Source organism: Lampris incognitus, chromosome 9, assembly GCF_029633865.1.
Source record: "Lampris incognitus isolate fLamInc1 chromosome 9, fLamInc1.hap2, whole genome shotgun sequence".
In the NCBI taxonomy this organism is placed as follows: domain Eukaryota; kingdom Metazoa; phylum Chordata; class Actinopteri; order Lampriformes; family Lampridae; genus Lampris; species Lampris incognitus.
Genome location: NC_079219.1, coordinates 29,853,794 through 29,875,333, shown reverse-complemented (window position 1 = coordinate 29,875,333; position 21,540 = coordinate 29,853,794). Strand labels below are relative to the sequence as shown.

Sequence of the window (21,540 nt, the reverse complement as noted above, 5' to 3'; positions counted from 1 at the left end):
GCGCGTTGCGATCTGCAAATGTGCAGATCTCTAAGCGTACCGCACTGTGCCTCAGTAGCTGTATAGCCTACATACCGCCAGTAGGTGGCAGCACCCAAGTGCTTTTAAGCGTGATATTCCTGGGCTGGGCCGATGCAAGGCAGGCAGACTACAGAGCGCAGAGTTGACATAAGAGAGGACGTCCTACATTGAAAAAGTCTAGTCTACGATGGAATCTTTTGTTATGAGCTCCATTCCATTAAAAAAAAGTCTAACTGAAGTGCATAAAGATTTCCTATGTCTTCTAAATAAAAATAACAATAATGTAATGTATAAATAAATAAATAAATGAAGTTAACCAAGGTTCGGGAGCAAGGCCACACCTCAACCACTCCTCTAATCACCTGGCAAGCCAACTTATACCTGGTCAAACCATCCAGCACAGTCTGTCTCTGTTCTCTCGATGAAAAACCGTGCTTCGTGCCTGCGCTTGATCACATTAATTCAAAACAGACTAATACTACCTCAGAAAATAAAACAAAAACCCACTCACCATGGATCCCGAACTGCAAAGTAATCCATCCTAGTCAGGCGACGATCTCCTCAACGGTGATTCTTCTCCAGTCATGTTATTCTCACAGCAGTGTCAGACCATAGCCTATCTTCTCACCAAAGCCACTTGCACTCTACAATACACATACCTCAGCCTTGCAGGGACCCCCATCCAAGCCCACCTGCTCCTCCGTCCATGAGGCCCAGGATTCCAGGGTTGCAACAAACATAGACACGGAAGTCAGCTCGATCGCCCTCCTCGGAACACCTCCATCACATCATCCGTCACCACATCCAAGTCACGAAACAAACATCAGAGACTGGACCATTGCTCTCCTTCAGAGTGCCCTAAAAAGGAAAGGTATTCCCTTCAGTTGCTCCAACAATAAAACTAGGTTGTTTCAACTTTACTTGTCATCCACCAACACTCCAGCCACAGCAAACTCCGAGCCTTCTGCGCTTCTGGCACACTCACCTGAGCTACCCACCTCCAGGATCACCTCTCGTGACATCTCGGTGCCTTCTACAGGGCCACAGCCAGAACCATCACCCCCCCCCCAGTGGTGGCCATGTCTTTTTACCCCTTGTACCTGTACTTTCTATGTCTGAGTTCTCTCAGCTCATCACATTTGTTTTCATCCCTGTGTTCACAGGCTTCACAAAATCCCCATGCACATATATCCATCATCCATTCATCTACCCTGCCTTCAGCCGTACACAGTAACATGGCTCCTGCTACTTTTGTGTGTGTGTGTGTGTGTGTGTGTGTGGGCATTTTTCGCCTATATTTGACAGTGAAAGTCAAGAGAGAGACAGGAAAGGCAGGGGAGAGAGAGGGGATGACATGCAGCAAAAGGCCCGGGTCGAATTCGAACCAAGGCCGCTGCGGTAAGGACTCAACCTTTTGTGGCATGCGCTCTACCAGGTGAGCAACCGGGGTGCCCTCCAGGGTCCTGCTACTTCTAATACCTCCCTAACAGCCAACACAGCAATCCATCTCAGATGAACCAAGCTGGATCATGTCAGCCTTCTCCTCCATTTCCTACCTTTTTCCCCTCCCTCCCCAACTCCAGCCCTTCAATACCGAAATATATTTTTTTTTTTTTTACAAATAACAATCTTTTCACCCCTAGTTACAGCAATGCCACCCCCAAAGCCAGCTTCATCAGTCAACTGCCCTTCTCCTGTCACTCCAGCTTTACGCCAGTAAATTCTTTGCGGTAACTACGTAGATCTACCCCAGCTCCTTCAGCCATCCCTCACCAATATCAGCCAGCCAGCCCATGGAACTGCAGACTAGCCAAGACTTGATTCAGCTTATTCATTCAGTTCATTCCCAGTCAAAACACCTCACTCCCACTGAATTCACTATACCGAAACATAATCTGCTCAGCATATCCAGATCGAAGGTTTGAGCTCGATGACTACCTCTCAGTTATTCTTGACATGGCCTTACGCTTTTGAGGGACAGACTTTTACAGCTATCATGTCATTTCCGTTACCCAGGCAGCAGGGTGTTTACAACAATTTAACCAGGGACTTACTGGGGCACATTAGAGTCAGAAATTTACTGCTGCATTTTTGCTGTTTGTATCACTCTCCTGTGAGCTATGTGAAGCCTGCTCATGTCCAGCCACAGCAGGCACGCTCATCGTTCCTCTTTGTTCACGCCCCTCCTCCTTGGACAATATCCCGGTATTTAGCTGCTTATCTCCCGTAGCATTGCCTCTTCTCATCATCCCTAAGCCCATCAATTTACACCCCATGGTTATTGTTCCCATCCCCAAGGGCATTGACAAACGGGGATGGCCAATACTCTGATCAGGGTAGCAGGATGGTGTGCAACAACTTCAATGACCTGGGCTGTTCCCTCTCTAACTGCAGACTCTTGCACACCTGCTCTTTTTGCAGTGGCGCCCATGCAAGAAAGCTGCCCCAACAATCCAACCACACCAGCAGACTGACTAGCAAAGTGCTTCGGTACACCCGTCAAGGTAAAGGCCCCAACTACCACCCTACAAAATCACCCAGATAGAAAGTTTATCAACTTTCTCATAAACGAGTTCACACATGAGTTCCATGCTGGACAATAAATTATTCCTGACACTTCCCATATCTGTCACAACCTTCAGTCTGCTCTCTCCAAACCTGACACTGTTGACACATTACTAGCTAAAGAGGTCAAAGAGGGATTCATCATAGGCCCACCTCACAATCCACCTTTCCCAGTCATACATATCAGTCCTATAGGCATCGGAACTCAGAAATGCTCTGGTAAAAAGAGGCTAATCATAGACTTATCTTCTCATGGCGCATACGTTCTAAGCATCAATAGCATAATTCCGTCTCTAGACTTTTCCACGCATTACGCAACCATCGACCATGCCATCCCTCATCTGTTTGGCAGGCTATGGCACTTGGCTCTCGGAAGCAGACATCACCAACAATTTCAAAATCTTGCCCATTCATCCAAACTTCTGGCATTTCTTTAGTCTTCTGGAAAAGAGCTTATTACTTTGCCATACACCTCACTTTTGGCTGTAGCAGCGGCCCTAAGACCTTTGATTGCCTTTAAGAAGTCTTATGTTGGATCCTCACCAACAACCACAGACTCCCTTATGTTCTCCAGCTTCTCAGCGATCTCCTTGTAGTCACCCCTCCATCCTCAACTCCACACCTTGGGCTTTCTATCCATCCATCCATCCATTACCCAAACTGCTTATCCTGCTCTCAGAGTGGCGGGATGCCGGAGCCTACCCCAGCAGTCATTGGGTAGCAGGTGGGGAGACACCTGAAAAGGCCGCCAGCCCATCACATGGTCAACACACACACACCTGGGGCAATTTAGTACGGCCGAGTAATCTGACCTTCATGTCTTTGGGAGGAAAGCGGAGCACCTGCAAACTCCACACAGAGGATGACCCGGGACAACCCCAAGTTTGGACTATCCCGTGGCTTGAACCCAGGACCTTCTTGCTGTGAGGCAAGAAGCAATAAGGCCTCACAGTAAGCAAGCAACACACAAGCACACAAGCACAACAGCAACAACACACACACACACACACACACACACACACACACACACACACACACACACACACACACACACACACACACACACACACAATACAATATAACACAACACAACACAACACAACACAACACAACAATAAGTACAACAACAAGCAAGCACAGCAAGGCGTGAGACCTTGCGCTTTCTACTCTTACCAAAACTTTCTCAGAACTCGGCGTCCCACTTTCACAAGAGAAAACCTCAGGGCTTCATACCGCCATAGAGTTTTTAGGCATCTCCCTGGACCCTATCGCCTTCCAGGCATATCTGCCCCCTGAAAAAATACAACATATCACACCGTTTCTGTCAGTTGAACTATCTGCTAACAGATAGGTGCACAAAGCTGTCACAGATGTGAGTTTAATGACATGTGTTTTACGACAGTTGCTACTTCCATATTGAGCTGGAGTTACTGGAAAATAATTGTTGTTCGAGTTTTGTTGTGTAGCTGGACTTTACTTTTCTTATTGCCGCACAGTACTTGGCTGCTCTGTACTGATCCCTGTTTCCGTTTTTGCATGCCCAGTTATTTTCTTTGTGTAGGAGGTGTAATTCTTTGGAGAACCAGGGTTTTTTTTATTGCCATACGATGCTACTGTTTTGGTAGGGATGCACATTTCCTTGCATAACTTGATGTCACTGTGTCAGTGAGTTCATCGAGGGAGTCACAAGCTGCACTAAATATATTCCAATTAGTGCATTCAAAGCACTCTCGAAGTGTTTCAATGGCATCCATGGACCAGGACCTGACAGATGTGGATGTTTTCTTGATGGATTTAAGCTTTTGTCTGTATTTTGGGATGAGGAGTAACACAGCGTGGTCGGACTTCCCCAGTCGAGCCCACGGGAATGCACGGTAAGCATTCAAAATTGAGATGTAGCAGTGATTCAATGTTTTATTTTCTCTGCTATGGCAAGTGACTTGTTGCTCATAGTTTGGGAGTTCGAGGGGCAGCTTCGAATGGTTGAAATCACACAACACGATAACAGACGTGTCAGAGTTGGAGTTTTCAACATAGGAAATGTGTTGCGAGAGTTCGCTAATGACTGTGTTAGCGTTAGGTTGTGGTGGAATGTAAACAGCAACTAATACAATTGAAGCAAATTTTCTCGGAAGGTAATATGGTCTGCATTTCAATCTGATGAATTCAAGATAGGTGCTAGCTGTATTTCCCCAGGGTGGCGATGCAGTGTTGTTTACAACGATCTCGATTTATACCAATACAGCTCCTTCCACAGGCTTCAGTGGTTACTATGGTGGGAGCTGGTTATCTTCCAGGTGGCCCCCAGAGTTAATTTCTCTTGACCCACTGTCCGTTTCTCCTCCTTTGCGCTCCATGAGCTGTACCCCATCCTAATAGCTACCATTCTTTGGGGACACGATTGGTCTAGGAAGTCTAAAGTTATCCATTCAGACAACACCGCAGCAGTAGAAATCATAAACAAAGGTTGATCTCGTTCTCCAGCAATTATGCAGTTCCTACGCAGACTCACATTAATCTCCACCCAACACCAGTTCCTCCTCCACGCAGCTCTTGTCCCCTGGCACCACAACTGCATTGCTGATTCGTTGTCTTGCTTCTCCTTTCAGAATTCAGACTCTTGGCCCCAGAATTGGACATCCATCCCATACTAGTCCCACCATTTTCAACCACCATATTCAACTAGCTCTGCAGCTGGCAAACCTTTTAAATTATTTGCAAGAAGCCAACCTTAATAGCCTTGCCCCATGGACACTCTCAGTCTAACTAACTGGCTGGAACTGTTTCAAGGCATATCTCGCCACCTAACAACTGTCCTTTCCCTAACTAGACGTTATGACTATCTGTAATTTTATCACCCATGCTTATTCCAATCTAAAAATCTGCTACTCCACCATCCAGACTTACTTGCAGGGAATCAACTTTTTCTTCAAATTGGTCACCGGCAAACACTGTCCATCTCTCATTCCCACGTGTCCATGCTTCTGACAGGCTTGCAAAAATAAGAACCTGCCTTCTCTGCAAAACGCTTGCCGCTCACATCTGATCTCCTCAGTCTCTGCATCCTTTTGCTAAACTCAGGGTATTCATCTCCCTCAGTCGACCTAACCTTAGAATTCATGATCTTACTAGCCTTTTTTGGCTTCAACTTCTTCTACCTATAATCCATCTCTTCATCTCAGTCTGTCAGACATCACTATTCATACTCCCGACTCATTTGCACACTCCGGAGAAGTAAAACTAACCAATCATTTCCCACCTAGATCTTCTGTTTATCCAAAGGAGTTGAATCAAGTGCAACTGGACTTGGTATATACCCGTGAAGACGTTTTGCCTCTCATCCAAGAGGCTTCCTCAGTTCCTGTCTAAGGGTGGCCTGAGACAGGAAGCAGATACCTGGCACAGCGGCAGGGACAGTGCGTCTCAGGGCTGTCACTGTGGCCATGGCGACCTCCTGAGGGGTGTATTTTTTAGGGCAGGAATGTTCAGCAGTGACCATGTTGGGCTTCAGCAGGGTGTCCTCCAGTTAGACGTGGTGATCAGACAGAGCTTTGTAAACAGCAGCCAGAACCTTTTCTATGACATACTGGCAGTGCAGCAGATCATGACCTCCATCAGGCAATATCTCTGGCTCCTCAATACTAGGTGCAAGGCCATTCTGTTGGCAGATGCTGGCATATCTGGCAAGGACATTGGCATTTTTTGCAATTGCAAGAGCCAACAGGCACCCATCTCTGATCTTCAGCACACACTTCCATTCAGCAAAGTCAAAGCCATCCTTCTTGTTTTGAGCACATTGCTCTGAAAGTCCATCAAGGCCTTGTGTGGTGGTCTCTCCGTCAGTCCCATTTAGAGCAGCTGTGCCTTTGTCCACCTTGATGACCTGGGGGAAAAGCTTGCTGTTGTCAGATTTCTGGTAGAGCGTCTCGTGGAAAAAGATGACCCCACCCACACTGTTGGTAACTGAGGGATCAACAGAGAAGAGGAGGTCGCAGAAGTAGCGACGATTCTCCTCATTGTACTCCATGTTGATCTTCCGGAGGTACTTTCCCATGGTACCTGTTGATTCATCTGCAGCCAGGATTCCCTTTCCTGGAGCTACAATCCTCTGAGTGATGTCAGAGAGCTCTTTCTTCTGCTCCGGAGAGAGGGATGGGGACTGATAAGTCATCTTGGGATTTGGTCAAGCGTCGATGACGACAACAACAAAAACGTACAAACGGCCCATTCACCCTCCTGCAATCACTTTCTGATCGAGAGGCTTCTGGCACCAAATTAGTGGGGCAGCCGCGGCAACCGCCACACCCGGGACGCGAACCCGCGTCTCTCGTGGCCCGGGCGACAACGTTAACCAGTCGACTAAACGATCTAACTCGTTCGCCTAGGGCTAGCGAGTTTATTTATCCGTGCCCGTTACAATACACAGGAAAGGGAGAAAGGGAAGCGGAATGTCTCGTTGTTACACCTTAGGTAGAAAGCCAGACCAGTTCTTCGTTTGCGTTTGGAAATAGGTCTGGTCCAAAGTGGTTTCTAATAACAGAAGTTCAACAAAAGTGTAAGTCTAAATTTTGTCATTACACTGCTTTGAACATTACTGAGGAAGTGAGCTGATTTCACCGTGTGTCTCCTGTTGAAATAGGTGAAGGAGCTCTAACGTAATTTTTTTTTCTGACAGGCAATTGAAACGAGAACATGGGCAGAAAGACAGACGTACATAGAAAATACACACCCGTACACGTGGATACACATCACACACATGCATTCATTTGTATGCATGCACACACGGACACACAAGCACACTTACACACACAGACCAAGATTAGAATAGATTTCATAGGATTAAACAATGGTGTTTGTACTTAAGGGGCAGACCAACAACTCTACATATTAATTGGACAAAGACGCTGTTGTCAACTAGCATTTGGCGATCTTTCTCGCTTGTTTGCTGGTATATGTTTATGTGGTATGAATATATGGATACATACAGATATATGTATGAATTTATGAATATCAAGTATTTATTTATCTAATGACAAACACCAGAATATTGTATTTGCTTTGTGTTTGAGGCACGTATGCAAAAATACACAAATATTCGGCATAGCTTTATATATGCATGTATCGATTTATTATTATATTATTATTATTATTGTTGTTGTTGTTGTTATTATTATTATTATCCATCCATCCATTATACAAACTGCTTATCCTACTCTTAGGGTCACGGGGATGCTGGAGCCTATTATTATTATTATTATTATTATTATTATTATTTGTGTACAGTGTGTATTTTGTGTGTTTATATTTTGCCATAAATATGACATTGTGATCTGTAGCGAGAGTAGGGTGCAGGTTGAGGAGAGCCTGGAGAGGTGGAGGTATGCACTGGAGAGAAGAGGAATGAAAGTCAGTAGGAGCAAGATGGAATACCTATGCGTGAATAAGAGGGAGGACAGTGGAATGGTCAGGATGCAAGGAGTAGAGGTGACAAAGGCATTTGAGTTTAAATACTTGGGGTCAACTGTCCAAAGTAACGGGGAGTGCAGAAGAGAGTGCAGGCAGGGTGGAGTGGGTCGAGAAGAGTGTCAGGAGTGATTTGCGACAGAAGGGTACCAGCAAGAGTTAAAGGGAAGGTTTACAAGATGGTTGTGAGACCAGCTCTGTTATATGGTTTGGAGACAGTGGCACTGACCAAAAGACAGGATGCGGAGCTGGAGGTGGCAGAGTTGAAGATGCTAAGATTTTCACTGGGAGGGACGAAGAAGGACAGGATTAGGAATGATTACATTAGAGGGACAGCTCAAGTTGGACGGTTTGCAGACAAAGCAAGAGAGGCAAGATTGAGATGGCTTGGACATGTGTGGAGGAGAGATGCTGGGTATACTGGCATAAGGATGCTGAACATGGAGCTGCAAGGGAAGAAGAAAAGAGGAAGGCCAAAGAGGAAGTTTATGGATGTGGTGAGGGAAGACATGCAGGTGGCTGGTGCGACAGAGGAAGAGGCAGAAGACAGGAAGAGATGGAAACGGACGATCCGCTGTGGCGACCCCTAACGGGAGCAGCCGAAAGTAGTAGTAGTAGTAGATATTTTGCCAGAAATACTTATTTTGTTTCCGTATGTTTGTGTCGCTGTGAATCAAAATCTTTACTTAGCTTATTATATAATCCAGACCAGCATTTTTTGTCCTTTTTTTAAACAAGCATTGCATTTTACAAACAAACAAATGTTACGTAGTAGGAAATGCAAATTCATTTTCTATGCTTTAGTTTGTTTTCTTGCGTTTGTCTGCCTGTTGACACCTATGTTCATAAATTACATTTGTGTATTGTATGCACAGTTCAAGTGTATATAGGTGTGTGTTTTTTTTAAAATGATGCATTTTGGCACATATTCCAGTGTATTTGCGTATGTGTGAGAAGGAGTCGGAAAGAGTGCACAGCCTCATTAACTTCGTGTGAATCAGTCTTTCCCAATTTTGGCGATGAGCTCCACGCCCATTGGCTGGCCTGCTTAGAGAGGAGGGGTCAATGGCGAGATAAAGGAAGCAAATTTTTCCTCCCTCAGCTTACAAACACTCTCACCACCTGCCGCCTGCATGTCTGTTTGTCTATCTCTCTGTCTACCACTGAAGACCAAAGAAGAAGAGAGGAGCCAGCATCTCAGGACCGCAGCGTTCTCAACCGAAGGTGACACAGAGAGAGAGAGAGAGCGAGCGAGAGAGAGAGAGATAGGTGAGAAGTTTTGATCAGAAATGAGGATTTACAGCATAATCAGAATATTGAGGAGAAAAAAAAACAATCTGTGAATGGTTAGATGATGATGTAAAGCAAAATGAACACATGAAAAGTGTGGCAACTCCCAAAAAATGTATTATTGTAAAGTCCCTTGAGGCAATTTTGTAATTCGTGATATTGGGCTATACAAATGAAATTGACTTGACTATACTAGGATTTGGGTGAGAAATTTATTATAATCCATCGCTTCAAAATTACAACAGCAGTTTTTAACGGCACTTTTATTCTGTTTTATATATCTATATCTATAACTATCTATCTATATATGGTCCTGCCAGGCGATGCAGGTATTATCCTTGCAATTTTCATATTCATTAACACATTCCATGGAGAAGCATTAAAATAGCTTCCACTTATGTGGTTTTGTGTTTTATGAGTTCAAGGAAAGTACTACTTAACCAGGTCTTGGCTTAGCTGTTTTTCAGAACCGTACCCTTTGACACCCTCTGTCACAAGCTTCATGCTATGAGTTGAAGCGATGGATGGACTATAGTTGTGTTTTAATCCTGCAATATGAGACACTGATTCTTGTTTACTCCTATCGAGAGTTTTTGGAAACTATGTTGTTGAAAACACAATTATAAGCAACGATATTAAGTGCAATTCAAGCTGTTAAATACAGCCAGTCACAGAGACAGAGTCAGGTAGCATGAGTTCGAATGTCAATTTGCACAAGACAAGGTCATGAACACCCGATTCATCCAGCTGATCAACCAAAACCCATATCTGTGAACATAGTGGTTAAACCTCTCTGACTGGCAGGTGGTACTTTGGTGGATGCTGGTGAAGAAGAAAATAAGGTTGCCCTAACCAGGATGTAATTAATTCAGCAAGTGGCAGATGGAGGCACAATATAATGTGTACGCGTAGCTCTTTAACAGAACGCGTCATTTAAATGTTAGTCAACGAGTAAATGAATAATTCACGCGCTGATTTATTCTGATATGGAAGGATCTTTTTTAATGAAATGTCAGTTTTATTCCTTTACGATGGGGGGGGGGGGGGCATTAGCTAGATTTCAATCACACAAAGGATAGAAAGTAATGCCCCTTAGAATTTGTTGTGAATTTGCCAGAACTTGTTAGATAAACCATGGAGTTTTCCTTGCATATCTTTATTACATTCATGACAGCTTAATTATGGCAAGGAGCATGGATGGTTTTTTTTTTTCATGTATGTGTGTCCCCATCGTCTGTTATTGACTGAATTTGACTATGGGGTGGGAAACTGCAGCCTCTCTGGAGATTTCTCTGTTTAAGCCCGTGTCTCTCCTCTGCAAAATGAAGTTGAGACACCTTAATGATATCTTCTGCCAGACAATTAAACACAGCATACGAACAGTCAAAGACAGAGACAATCCTATATGACCATACACATGCGAGTGCCCAATCTCTCTCACACACACACACACACACACACACACACACACACACACACACACACACATACACACACACACCTGGATTGGATCATGTTTGCCAGTATACTAATTTTTCATTGGCTGGAGGGTGTGCGTTTAGTAAAGGATACTGTACAGCGAAATAAACCCCAACAGGGGGATGCAGGACCCCGATGCAACCGGTTCACTGTACATTCTCTCGCTTATTACACGGCTACTTACGAAAGAAATCTATAATTTGACACAAAATGTTGATTTGAAAATTATTTTATCGCTACTGCTAAAAAATAACTTGTTAGATTCATTAGTCTGATAGAATTGTGTCCATAGCAACAGTCCGTTATTCATGGCAACAGTCTTCTATTCAGAAATAACAGAACAAAGAATGCCGTAATTGACCAATCAGAATGGAGTATTCAACAAAGCCGCGTCATAAAACTGTTTAACACATATCCGTGTATCATTCCGTAATTTCATATCCGTTCGGCTAAAGTTTAATCTCCGTTCTAAATCCATACATTGGCTGTAAATTTGCTTTGTAACCATGCCAACACGCCGAATTAGAAGCAAGCCCAGTTAAACATTCAAGGACTTAATGGCCAACTCTTGCTTCATAACCTTTAAAATTTGAATCCAAAATGTTCAACAAAAAAACAAGTGGATGGTTATATTTTATTTGGTAATCCATTTTGTTGTGGATTGATTGCCCTTACTTTATTATCCCTTACTTAATTATCACTACTTAATTATCCCTTTCTGTGGATTATCCCTTACACCTAGGAGTGGATTAGCTCGATTATACCATGGTCACTGTCCTCTGTTATAGCTGGCTGCAGATTGGCTTCAGGTGCGCTGATCACCGATGAGCCTCTGGTGCGTAGCTGCGCTCTCAACGAGCGCGCTGATTGAGCCCTGCTGGTAGACTCAGACGGAGACACGCCTTGCGTCTGGACCACAACAAATATCTCATTATTTTGAGATAGTATCTCTTTATTTTAAGACATTATCTCATCGTCTGGGGTTAAGCCATGAGTTTGTTTATCATATTAGCATATACCCACATCTCAATCCACTAACTTTCATAACAATCATGTATTAACTTAAATATTTAAGTCAATAACGACATCAGCTGATGCATCGCAATTTGTTTTGCTCTTGGAAAACTAGGGTATTTGCCGTACATGATCTATCACTGATGCCAGTGTAATAGCTCAATTCATAAAGCAAAGGCTTTCCCTGTGGTCGACTTGGGTTTGATTCCCGCACAAACAGACATCCCTGTTATTATGGAGTGATTTATAGTCATCAAATAATTTAGACACATGATAAATCAAAACGTTCACTGACTTCTTGTGACACTCACGATGTAAAAATCTTAGCTGTGCGATGTATCGTAGCATTTTTTCGGAGGGTGCACACCCATAGAAAATGCGTTGACACAGAGAGAGGGAGCCATCTTGATAACCACACACCCACTAGGCGCACGCTCCACTCTCCAGATTTCTGCATTCAAAAAACACACACGGGAGGGTCGGCTGACTTTTTTATTTTTGTTCAAACTAGTAATAGCAGCGTACCAGGAGTTTCAGGGGTTAAAAATGGCAGATACTGGCAAACCTGCTGTGTCCATGCCTTTTTAAAAAAAAAGAAAAAAAAAGCTTGCATTGACTTGTTGTCGTCAAGCCAATTGCTGAACAGCACTTTTGACCCAAATACTCTGCTGTGTGTGTTTCCAGTGGTAACATGGATGTGGCAGAGTTTCGTCGCAGAGGGAAGGAGATGGTCGACTATGTGGCTGACTACCTGGAGAACATAGAGCAGCGACAGGTGTGTCCAGATGTGGAGCCAGGCTACCTGCGATCCATGATCCCTACAGAGGCCCCGCTGGAACCAGAGACATACGAAGATATCATAAAAGATGTAGAGAGGGTCATCATGCCTGGGGTGAGTTCACTCATTAATTTACTTGGTCATTATTTATTTTTTTAATGTCTGGTGGAGAACATCATTACTGCCATTGTTCTACAATTTATTAGCTATTTATTTTGATAGACACAACACACGGCCAAAAGTATGTGGATACCCAAATATCACACCCATATGAGCTTGCTGACTGTCTCATTCCAAAACCACGGGTATTAAAATGGATTCAGTCCTCCATTTGCTGCTATGATAGCCTCCACTCTTCTGGGAAGAATTTCCACTAGATTTTCAAACATGTCTACAGGTATTTGCTCCCAAGAGCATTAGTGATGTCAGGACTCTGTGCAGGCCAGTCAAGTTCTTCCACAATAAACTTGGCAAACAATGTCTTTTTGGACCATTGTCTGTGTGCACAGGGGCATTGTCATGGTGAAACAGGAAAGAGCCTTACCCAAATCGTTGCCACAAAGTTGGAAGCACACAATTCTCTAGAATGCCCTTTTATGCTGTAGCATTAAGATTTTCCTTCACTGGAATCAAGGGGCCCAACCATTAAAAACAGTCCCAGACCATTATTCCCCCTCCACCAAACGTTACAGTTGGCACTATGCATTCCACTATGTAGTCCACTTCTGTGTTTTGGTACAGTTGTTTTCACAACTGATGCAAACCGTACCAGAGTACATATGAACCGTACTCGAGACCACCTTTTCAAGGGTCCTTTCAAACCAGGGACCCGGGCCCAGATCCGAGTACACTTGACCCCAAAGTCCAGTTTGTTTGAGTTGTGTGAACACAGCATACCATACCCGGGAACTGTGCCTGGGTCCACTTGAAAGGTGGTCTCGAGTATGGTTCATGTGTACTCGGGTACAGTTCACATCAGGTGTGAAAACAACTGTACCAAAACACGGAAGTGGACTGCTATGCAACAAAGGCATTTCTCCAAACCAACTGTGTCCTCCAAAATCAGCGTATGCGCACAACATGTGCGATCTCGTGTGTAGATGCGCAAGCGTACTTGGGTATGGAACAAAATTACTAATGTGACAGCTGACCAGCAGGGTAGGGGCAATCATACTTAGACACGGAATGAAGCAATCATACCTAACGGTACACGGTGTTTACACTTATCAAACGAACTTGACTTTGGGGTCAAGTGTACTCGGAACCAGGCCCAGGTTCCTAGTGTGAAAGCACCCTCAAACAGAGCTTGGCTTACTGTATGTTGCAGTATTATCACTGTTATCACTATTTTTTCAACAATCTCCATTGTAATTTAGAAGCTTTGTGATTTGTGCTGTCATTTGTTTCAATTGAGTTCAAGGTTCAGTAGTTCAATGCAGTCAAGTTTAGGGTTGTACAATCATTTACCAGTCATTTACAGTTTGCTTTGTTACAGTTACATTCAACCTTCTTATGTACAACAAATGAACCACATGACAACATCTTATCTCGTGTGACAATATCTTATCTATCTCATCTATTCCACTCTCTCCACTGACATTGAGCAAGTGGTGACTGGAGGGCTCTGGAATTGCCAGTCTGCGGTGCCAAAAGCTGAGTTTATCTCAGGCTATGCATCCTTGCTCTCCCTCAACTTTCTCACTCCAAGTGAGACCTGGATCATGCCAGAAAACACTACCACACCCGAGGTTCTGTCTGATGTGTACTCTTTTTCTCAAACTCCCAGAGCTGGGAGGCGGGGTGGTAGTAATACTCTCTTGTTTCCATTCCACAGTTTTCTCCGCCCTCTTTTGAATTTCATGCTGTTACTGTCTCTTATCCAGTCAAACTCACCATCGTGGTTGTGTACCGCCCACCAGGCCCCCTTGATGAGTTTCTGGAGGAGCTTGACACACTTGTCTCGCACTTCCCTGTTGATGACTCTGCACTTATCCTTCTCGGTGACTTCAACATCCACACTCACAAGCTAGATCCTCTTCTCTCTTTCCTCTCCTCTTTTGACCTTCACCTCTCACCCTCTCCTCCTACCCACAAGACCGGCAACCAGCTGGACCTTATCTTTACTAGACACTGTCCTATCAACACCTCCCTCCAGGCAGGATGCTTTCCACCTGCCTTCAAGACTACTAGAGTCACCCCCCTTCTCAAGAAACCATCACTTAACCCCTCTGACGTCAAAAACTACAGACCAGTTTCCCTTCTACCCTTTCTATCCAAAACTTTCAAACGTGCTGTCTTTAACCAACTTTCTTTGTACCTCCACCTGAACAACCTCCTGGACCCCAACCAGTCTGCGTTCAGGGTGGGTCACTCGACAGAGACGGCCCTCCTTGCAGTGACAAAATCGCTGCTCTCTGCAAGAGCAAACTCTCTCTCCTCTTTCCTGATACTCCTGGACCTGTCAGCTGCGTTCGACACAGTGAACCACCAGATCCTCCTCTCTACCCTCGAAGGGCTGGGTGTCACAGGCTCTGCACTCTCAATGTTTGCAACCTACCTGACGGGTCACTCCTACCAGGTGACATGGAGGGGATCTGTGTCGGAGCCTCACAGAATGACTATAGACGTTCCACAGGATTTGGTTCTGGGTCCTCTCCTTTTCTCCTTGTACACGACATCCCTGGGTTCAATTATTCGCTCGCATGGCTTATGCCGATGACACCCAGCTGATCTTGTCCTTTCCTCCCTCTGACACACAAGTAGAGACACGCATTGCTGCGTGCTTGACTGACATCTCGGAGTGGATGGCGACACACCACCTGAAGCTCAATCTGGACAAGACAAAGATGATGTTCCTCCCAGGGAATGGTTGTCTGCACCGAGACCTGGCCATCACCATTGACAACACCGTGGTGATGCCAACTCGGACTGTGAGGAATCTGGGTGTGATCCTGGATGACCAACTGTCATTTGCTGAAAACATTGCATCGGTTGCTCACTCCTGCAGATTTGTCCTCTATAACATCAGGAGGATTTGCCCATTCATCACCGACGAGATGGCACAGGTGCTCATCCAGGCTCTGGTCATCTCCTGGCTGGACTATGGTAACTCCCTCCTTGCTGGCGCCCTGGTGTCGGCCATCAGACCGCTGGAGCTTGTTCAGAAAGCTGCAGCTCGTCTGGTGTTCAACCGCCCTAAGTTCTCCCACACAACTCCCCTTCTCATGTCCCTACACTGGCTCCCAGTAGCTGCTCGCATCCAGTTTAAGACTCTGGTGCTAGCCTACAGGGCAGTGAAAGGAACAGCTCCTTCCTATCTCCAGGCCATGGTCCAGCCCTACACCCCCGCCCGACCACTTCGCTCTGCTGCCTTGGGACGCCTGGTTGCCCCGTCACTCAGAGGCCCTTGCTGCCGATCGACCCGGTCATGGCTCTTTTCTGTCCTCGCCCAACAGTGGTGGAATTAACTCCCCACTGATGTCAGGACAGCGGAGTCACTGCCCATCTTTTGGCGCAGGTTGAAAACTCACCTTTTTAAGAACTACTACCCTGTTACTTGTTCTTAGCACTTATTGTATTCACTCTTTAAAAAAATATATCTTTCTTGCACTTTTACTTTAGTACTGGTTTTGCTCTTAGGATACTTGTTTAGATGCACTTATGACCTCTGATGACTAGTAGTTCTCCTGATTTCCTATGTTAAATGATGCACTTATTGTAAGTCGCTTTGGATAAAAGTGTCGGCTAAATGACTGTAATGTAATGAAATGTGTATGAACTCACCTTCAGTTTCTGTTCTTTTTTTAATTCATTCAGAAACAGGGAACCAATAAAATTACAGCAATTGGTACAGCTATGTCAAAAATATTAAAATGCAAAAATGTTTTTGATAATGATAACAAAATTGTTGTACCATTACAGTGTAGTAGGGTTGAAATTTTTACACTTGTCTCTTTTTTTTACTTGTTGGCTTCTGTTGTTTTTATACCGATATGAAGCACTTCGGAGTCGGACCCTTAGCTCAAAAAGATGCCATATAAATAAGGTAAAGTTGCTGATTTAGTTGGCTTTCCTTTTGTGAAAATATGTCTTTTTGCTCAGACTTTAATCAAATGAATCTGATCACAGGGCAAGTAGGGAAGATCTATTGATCGAGTGATCTTTGGGACAATACACAACAGCGCCATGATTAACATAAGAGACATTTCTCCTTTTAGTGCTCCGGCATCCTTATGAACAGTCAACAGCCAAGATACACATTTTGAAGCTCGCTCTTATAGTCTGCTTCTGTATAGTGACAGCAACTCGTTTTCAGTTCAGCACAACTTCTTAATAGAGACAAACAGTATATGAAGGGAAAAGTTATTTAGGTACAGCTGTGCCTCATCGTCCAAAAAACTCAATCTCCACCTGTCTGTGAATGTTCTCATTCATCCAGGTCATGGTTATCCAAAGGAGTTGAATCAAGTGCAACTGGACTTGGTATATATCCATGAAGACGTTTCGCCTCTCATCCAAGAGGCTTCCTCAGTTCGTGCCTCTCTGACTAGATCAAGCTAGTCTGACTGGCTGGTGATGAGACTCAGATATTTAGCCTCTAGGAGTCATTGTCACAGCTACCCAGATCTCTACCCAGGAGACTCAAGAAGCCTAGCCTCCAAGAACAACAGTCGGTCACTAACGGCTCCAACGACTCTCATGACCACTGAACGATGAAGTCGAAACTAACACCCCCAACGACCGTCGCTGCTAAACAAATGCAAATCAATAGCTCCGATGGCGACGGGCCCGGTTGGACATCGAAGCACAGGAGAGCCACGCATATCAATAGCTCCGATAACGACGGGCGCGGCCATAACATCGATACACAAAAGAGCCACTCATATCTATGGCTCTGTTAGCGACGAGCGTTGTTTAACATCTGGACACAAAGAGCCACGCATATCAGTAGCTCTGACAACGACTCCTAGAGGATAAATATCTGAGTCTCATCACCAGCCAGTCAGACTAGCTTGGTCTAGTCAGAAAGGTACGAACTGAGGAAGCCTCTTGGATGAGAGGCGAAACGTCTTCATGGATATATACCAATTCCAGTTGCACTTGATTCAACTCCTTTGGATCAATATCCACCTGCTTACCACACACATCAGGACAGAGTCTGTTCTCTCTAATAAGAAGAATAATAAAAGTTCTGCCCTTTGGGCTGGGAAGCGAATGGTGTTGTATCAGGGAGAAATTTGGATATCATGATACTCAATTTTGATGTCTAAGTTAATAATAATGGGGCATCCAGGTGGCGTGGCGGTCTATTCCGTTTGCTTAGTAACACGGGGATCACCAGTTCGAATCCCTGCGTTACCTCCGGCTTGGTCAGGTCCCTACAGACACAATTGGCCGTGTCTGACGTTAGGGAGCCGGATGTGGGTATGTGTCCTGGTCACTGCACTAGCGCCTCCTCTGGTCGGTTAGGGCGCCTGTTTGGGAGGGGGAACTGGGGGAAATTGCGTGATCCTCCCATGCGCTACGTCCCCCTGGCAAAACTCCTCACCGTGAGGTGAAAAGAAGCAGCTGGTGACTCCACATGTATCAGAGGAGACATGGGGTAGTCTGCAGCCCTCCCCGGATTAGCAGAGGGGGTGGAGCAGTGACTGGGACTGCTCGGAAAAGTGGGGTAATGGGCCAATTGCAATTGGGGAGAAAAAGGGGAGGGGGGTAATGATTAATTAATAATAATGAAAATATATAGATTTCCGTCAAAATGCAGGTCTCTAAACACACGGAGTTAGTTAAGAGACCGGCATTTATTTTGACAGGCTGATATGTTACGAAGACTATCGGACAGTCACACATGTTACGTTTTTTGTCGGGCTTCACATGGGCTTAAATTTAAAATTATATTCGGGGCTACACTCAAAACGTTCGGGGCTTAAGCCCCAGCACAATGACCTTGCGACGTTCATGTAAGTGAGTAAACGACAGCACTGACTTTGAAAAATCCAAACCAGCCCCTTTAATATAAAGTGCATGTGGCGATCTGTCTTACCTCCAACATAACATTATTTTGTTCCATCTCATGCTTGGTCTTTAAAAAACTCATATTTTCCCTCTTCAACACCTCTGCTTCATTACCAGTGTTGATGGAAGTGGGCAGCGGCAGCTTGGGCTGGCCTTAATTGATGATTCATTCTGGGAAAACCATGTAAGCGATAAATGCAGGGACAACAGCAATAGGCCAATAGACAGTGTCTGGCTCCCAGCTGTACACCTCCCCCAACACACACACACACACACACAGACACAGGCAAACGGTTGTCATAAGATTTGATTTGTTGATGCAGTGGGTCATAGAATTGCTTTGATGGCTTTGCTAGGCACTTGCACCAAATGCAGCATTTCTTGAGGGAACATAGAGGCTTACAAGGGAATATAATTTGTGCTCAGTCTATCTTTGCATGTACGACCATTAACCTTTTTCCTGCTGTAAATTAGTAGTATTGGATTAGATTAATCCAAATCTATTTATATTTTTACCCAGCACAATTCCAGTTACACCCCTCTATAACACTCCCACCAAATGCCAGGATTAAGTTTTTGTAAGGACGATGTCGTCACACCTATACATTTACACCAGTTTATACCTGTAAGCTTCCCAGTTTACGGATCCGTTTGGGGTTCAGTATCTGTGGGGCATCCCAGCCCATGTCATTCAGTTTGCTTGCTAAGACAGAGCGGCTACCTTGATCCTCTTCAAATAAAAAAAAACAAAGAACAAGGGCAAATGGGACCTCAATAAAATAATTTTCATCTGAATATTTTGTCTAATTCCAGATCACTCATTGGCACAACCCCTACTTCTATGCCTACTTTCCAGCAGCTTCATCTTTTCCTGCCATGTTGGCTGACATGCTGTGTGGAGCCATCGGCTGCATTGGATTCTCCTGGGTAATACACACCCTTAGTATACTATGTCTTTTTCTGCATTTTCTTTTCAGGTTAAATGAAAACAAATAAAACACAAATGCAAATTACTATCAAAGATTGTAGAATTTTTTGACGTCATTTCTGAAAGAAAGCTTTGACTTCTGGGAGGGACTCATGTGCAAGGGTACGGGAGAGCCTCACCTGGGTTTATATCTTTACAGTAATTTTATATAAGGACATACATTTTTTTATCAGTCATACTTCTCAGTCAAGAATGTACATGATTTAAAAGAGAAATTTGTTTTCTCAAATTAAGTTTGATAGTTAGATAAAGAGTAGACCAGAAGAGTACAATCTTACAGTCTATATTATCCTGACATCATAACACAGGGAAGAAATGACATTTACTCCTCATTTATGGGATAAGACTTCTGAAATGAAAAATCTTAAAAGGTTCCTGCTGCTTGTTTGTCAGGCTTCCAGCCCAGCCTGCACAGAGCTGGAAACAGTGATGTTGGATTGGCTGGGGAAGATGCTTCATCTACCTGAAGACTTTATTGCCGGGAGTCACGGACAGGGAGGCGGTGTCATCCAGGTTAGTGTCTGTTTGTTTTGCATGAACATATATACTTGTATTCTTGCAAGGGCAAGTTAAATTTTTTTGCATTTTAAGCAGTTTTTTCACTAGTAAGTTCATCAAGCTACTCCTTGCCTCGCAAAAGGAACAACATTAGATAGATCAAGGTTGACTGTATGTGTGTGTGTCTGCCTGTATACGGTATGTGTTTATAGTGTATAGTGTTTGCATGAGTGTGTGTGTACGTGGGTTCGAACATGATTGTGAGGTTGGCACATGTCTCCTTCTCGGCTCCTTCTTCACATTCACGACCACACAATGTGAGTGGGGAGGGGTCCTCCCTATAGTCCCCGGGTCCTATAGTCCCCGGGTCCTATGTTCCCCGCTTTGTATGAGACCGGGGAATATCGGACCTTTTTGTATACAGAGGGCCCTATATTCCCCACTTTTCCCCAAAAGGGTCCTATGTTCCCCGTTTTGTATGTGCAGGGGAAGAAAGGTCCTATGTTCCCCTAGGGCTCCCAGGGAACATAGGACCCTTTTTATAAAGAAAGGTCCTATGTTCCCCGGTCAGCAGGTTTGACGCTGTTTGGCGCAAAAAGTGCATTTTCAATAATGCATTATTTAGGGCAGATTATTTAGAAGACAATGAATCATACGATTTCTATTTTTATATCACAAAAACGAATTCACAAAGTCCAGGTTGGCTAAAGTATGTGGAAACTTTCGACACTAAACCAATTTCAATTTATTAGGCTATAGCTTATATTTGGGCGCATAACCCACCCCGGTAGTTCTCTGATATTTATGCGTGAAATGTGTCACTTATCGAGGAAAATGCGCCTCGCCGAGTAGGTGAGCTGGCTCGTCTGTGTCTGAATGTAATATAGTAAGCCTATGCTCCTTGGGCAATTGTACCCGGGCGTAGCTCAGTCGGTAGAGCTCTCGCCTATGGATCACAAGGTTGTGAGTTCGATCCCGGGTGCCGCCAACTCAGCGTATGAGTAGCACATTGTGCGAGAAGTGCTGGGAGCTGAGGATAGGTGTTGTGTTCCGTCCTCAGCAGTCCATCTCCCAGAGGTCTAGTGCATTGTACCAGGGATAGACCCCTGTGAAAGCTAGCTGATATCGACAATAGGCCAATTCCGACCCACTTCTTCTGTGTTCGCTAGAAAGCCGTCGTTCCCATCATAACCACACCAGCTTATTGGGAAAAGCATCTGACAGATATTAGATAGAAACCATCTGCTCAGTAAGGCCCTTTAAGCATCATAATTGTAATGATAATAATAATAATAATAACAACATAATAATAATGATAATAATAATAATAGCCTAATAATAATAATAATGATGATGATGATGATAATAATAATAATAACAATATAGCCTTATATTAGAAATGCTAAAAATTGGATAATTGAAATATTTA

The 21,540-nt window shown here is 44.3% G+C and overlaps 2 protein-coding genes and 1 pseudogene across 2 annotated transcripts in view; 2 read left to right on the top strand and 1 right to left on the bottom strand.

The window, feature by feature from the left end:
• The first annotated feature begins 2,365 nt into the window (after positions 1 to 2,365).
• LOC130118515 (uncharacterized) lies at positions 2,366 to 3,937 on the top strand (annotated as a pseudogene).
• Positions 3,938 to 5,971: 2,034 nt separating this feature from the next.
• Positions 5,972 to 6,782, bottom strand: LOC130117953 (fructose-bisphosphate aldolase B-like). The gene has a single exon (XM_056286232.1). It carries the CDS (start codon positions 6,755 to 6,757, stop codon positions 6,113 to 6,115), a length of 645 nt encoding a protein of 214 aa, XP_056142207.1. The 5' UTR covers positions 6,758 to 6,782; the 3' UTR covers positions 5,972 to 6,112.
• A 5,741-nt stretch (positions 6,783 to 12,523) lies between these two features.
• The window catches only part of ddc (dopa decarboxylase), a 39,829-nt gene continuing 30,812 nt past the window's right edge, over positions 12,524 to 21,540 (top strand). Inside the window, exons 1-3 of the mRNA XM_056286602.1 lie at positions 12,524 to 12,724; positions 19,439 to 19,552; positions 20,007 to 20,126. Of these exons, the coding sequence (XP_056142577.1) occupies positions 12,524 to 12,724; positions 19,439 to 19,552; positions 20,007 to 20,126 (435 nt within the window). The remainder of the gene's footprint in view (positions 12,725 to 19,438; positions 19,553 to 20,006; positions 20,127 to 21,540) is intronic.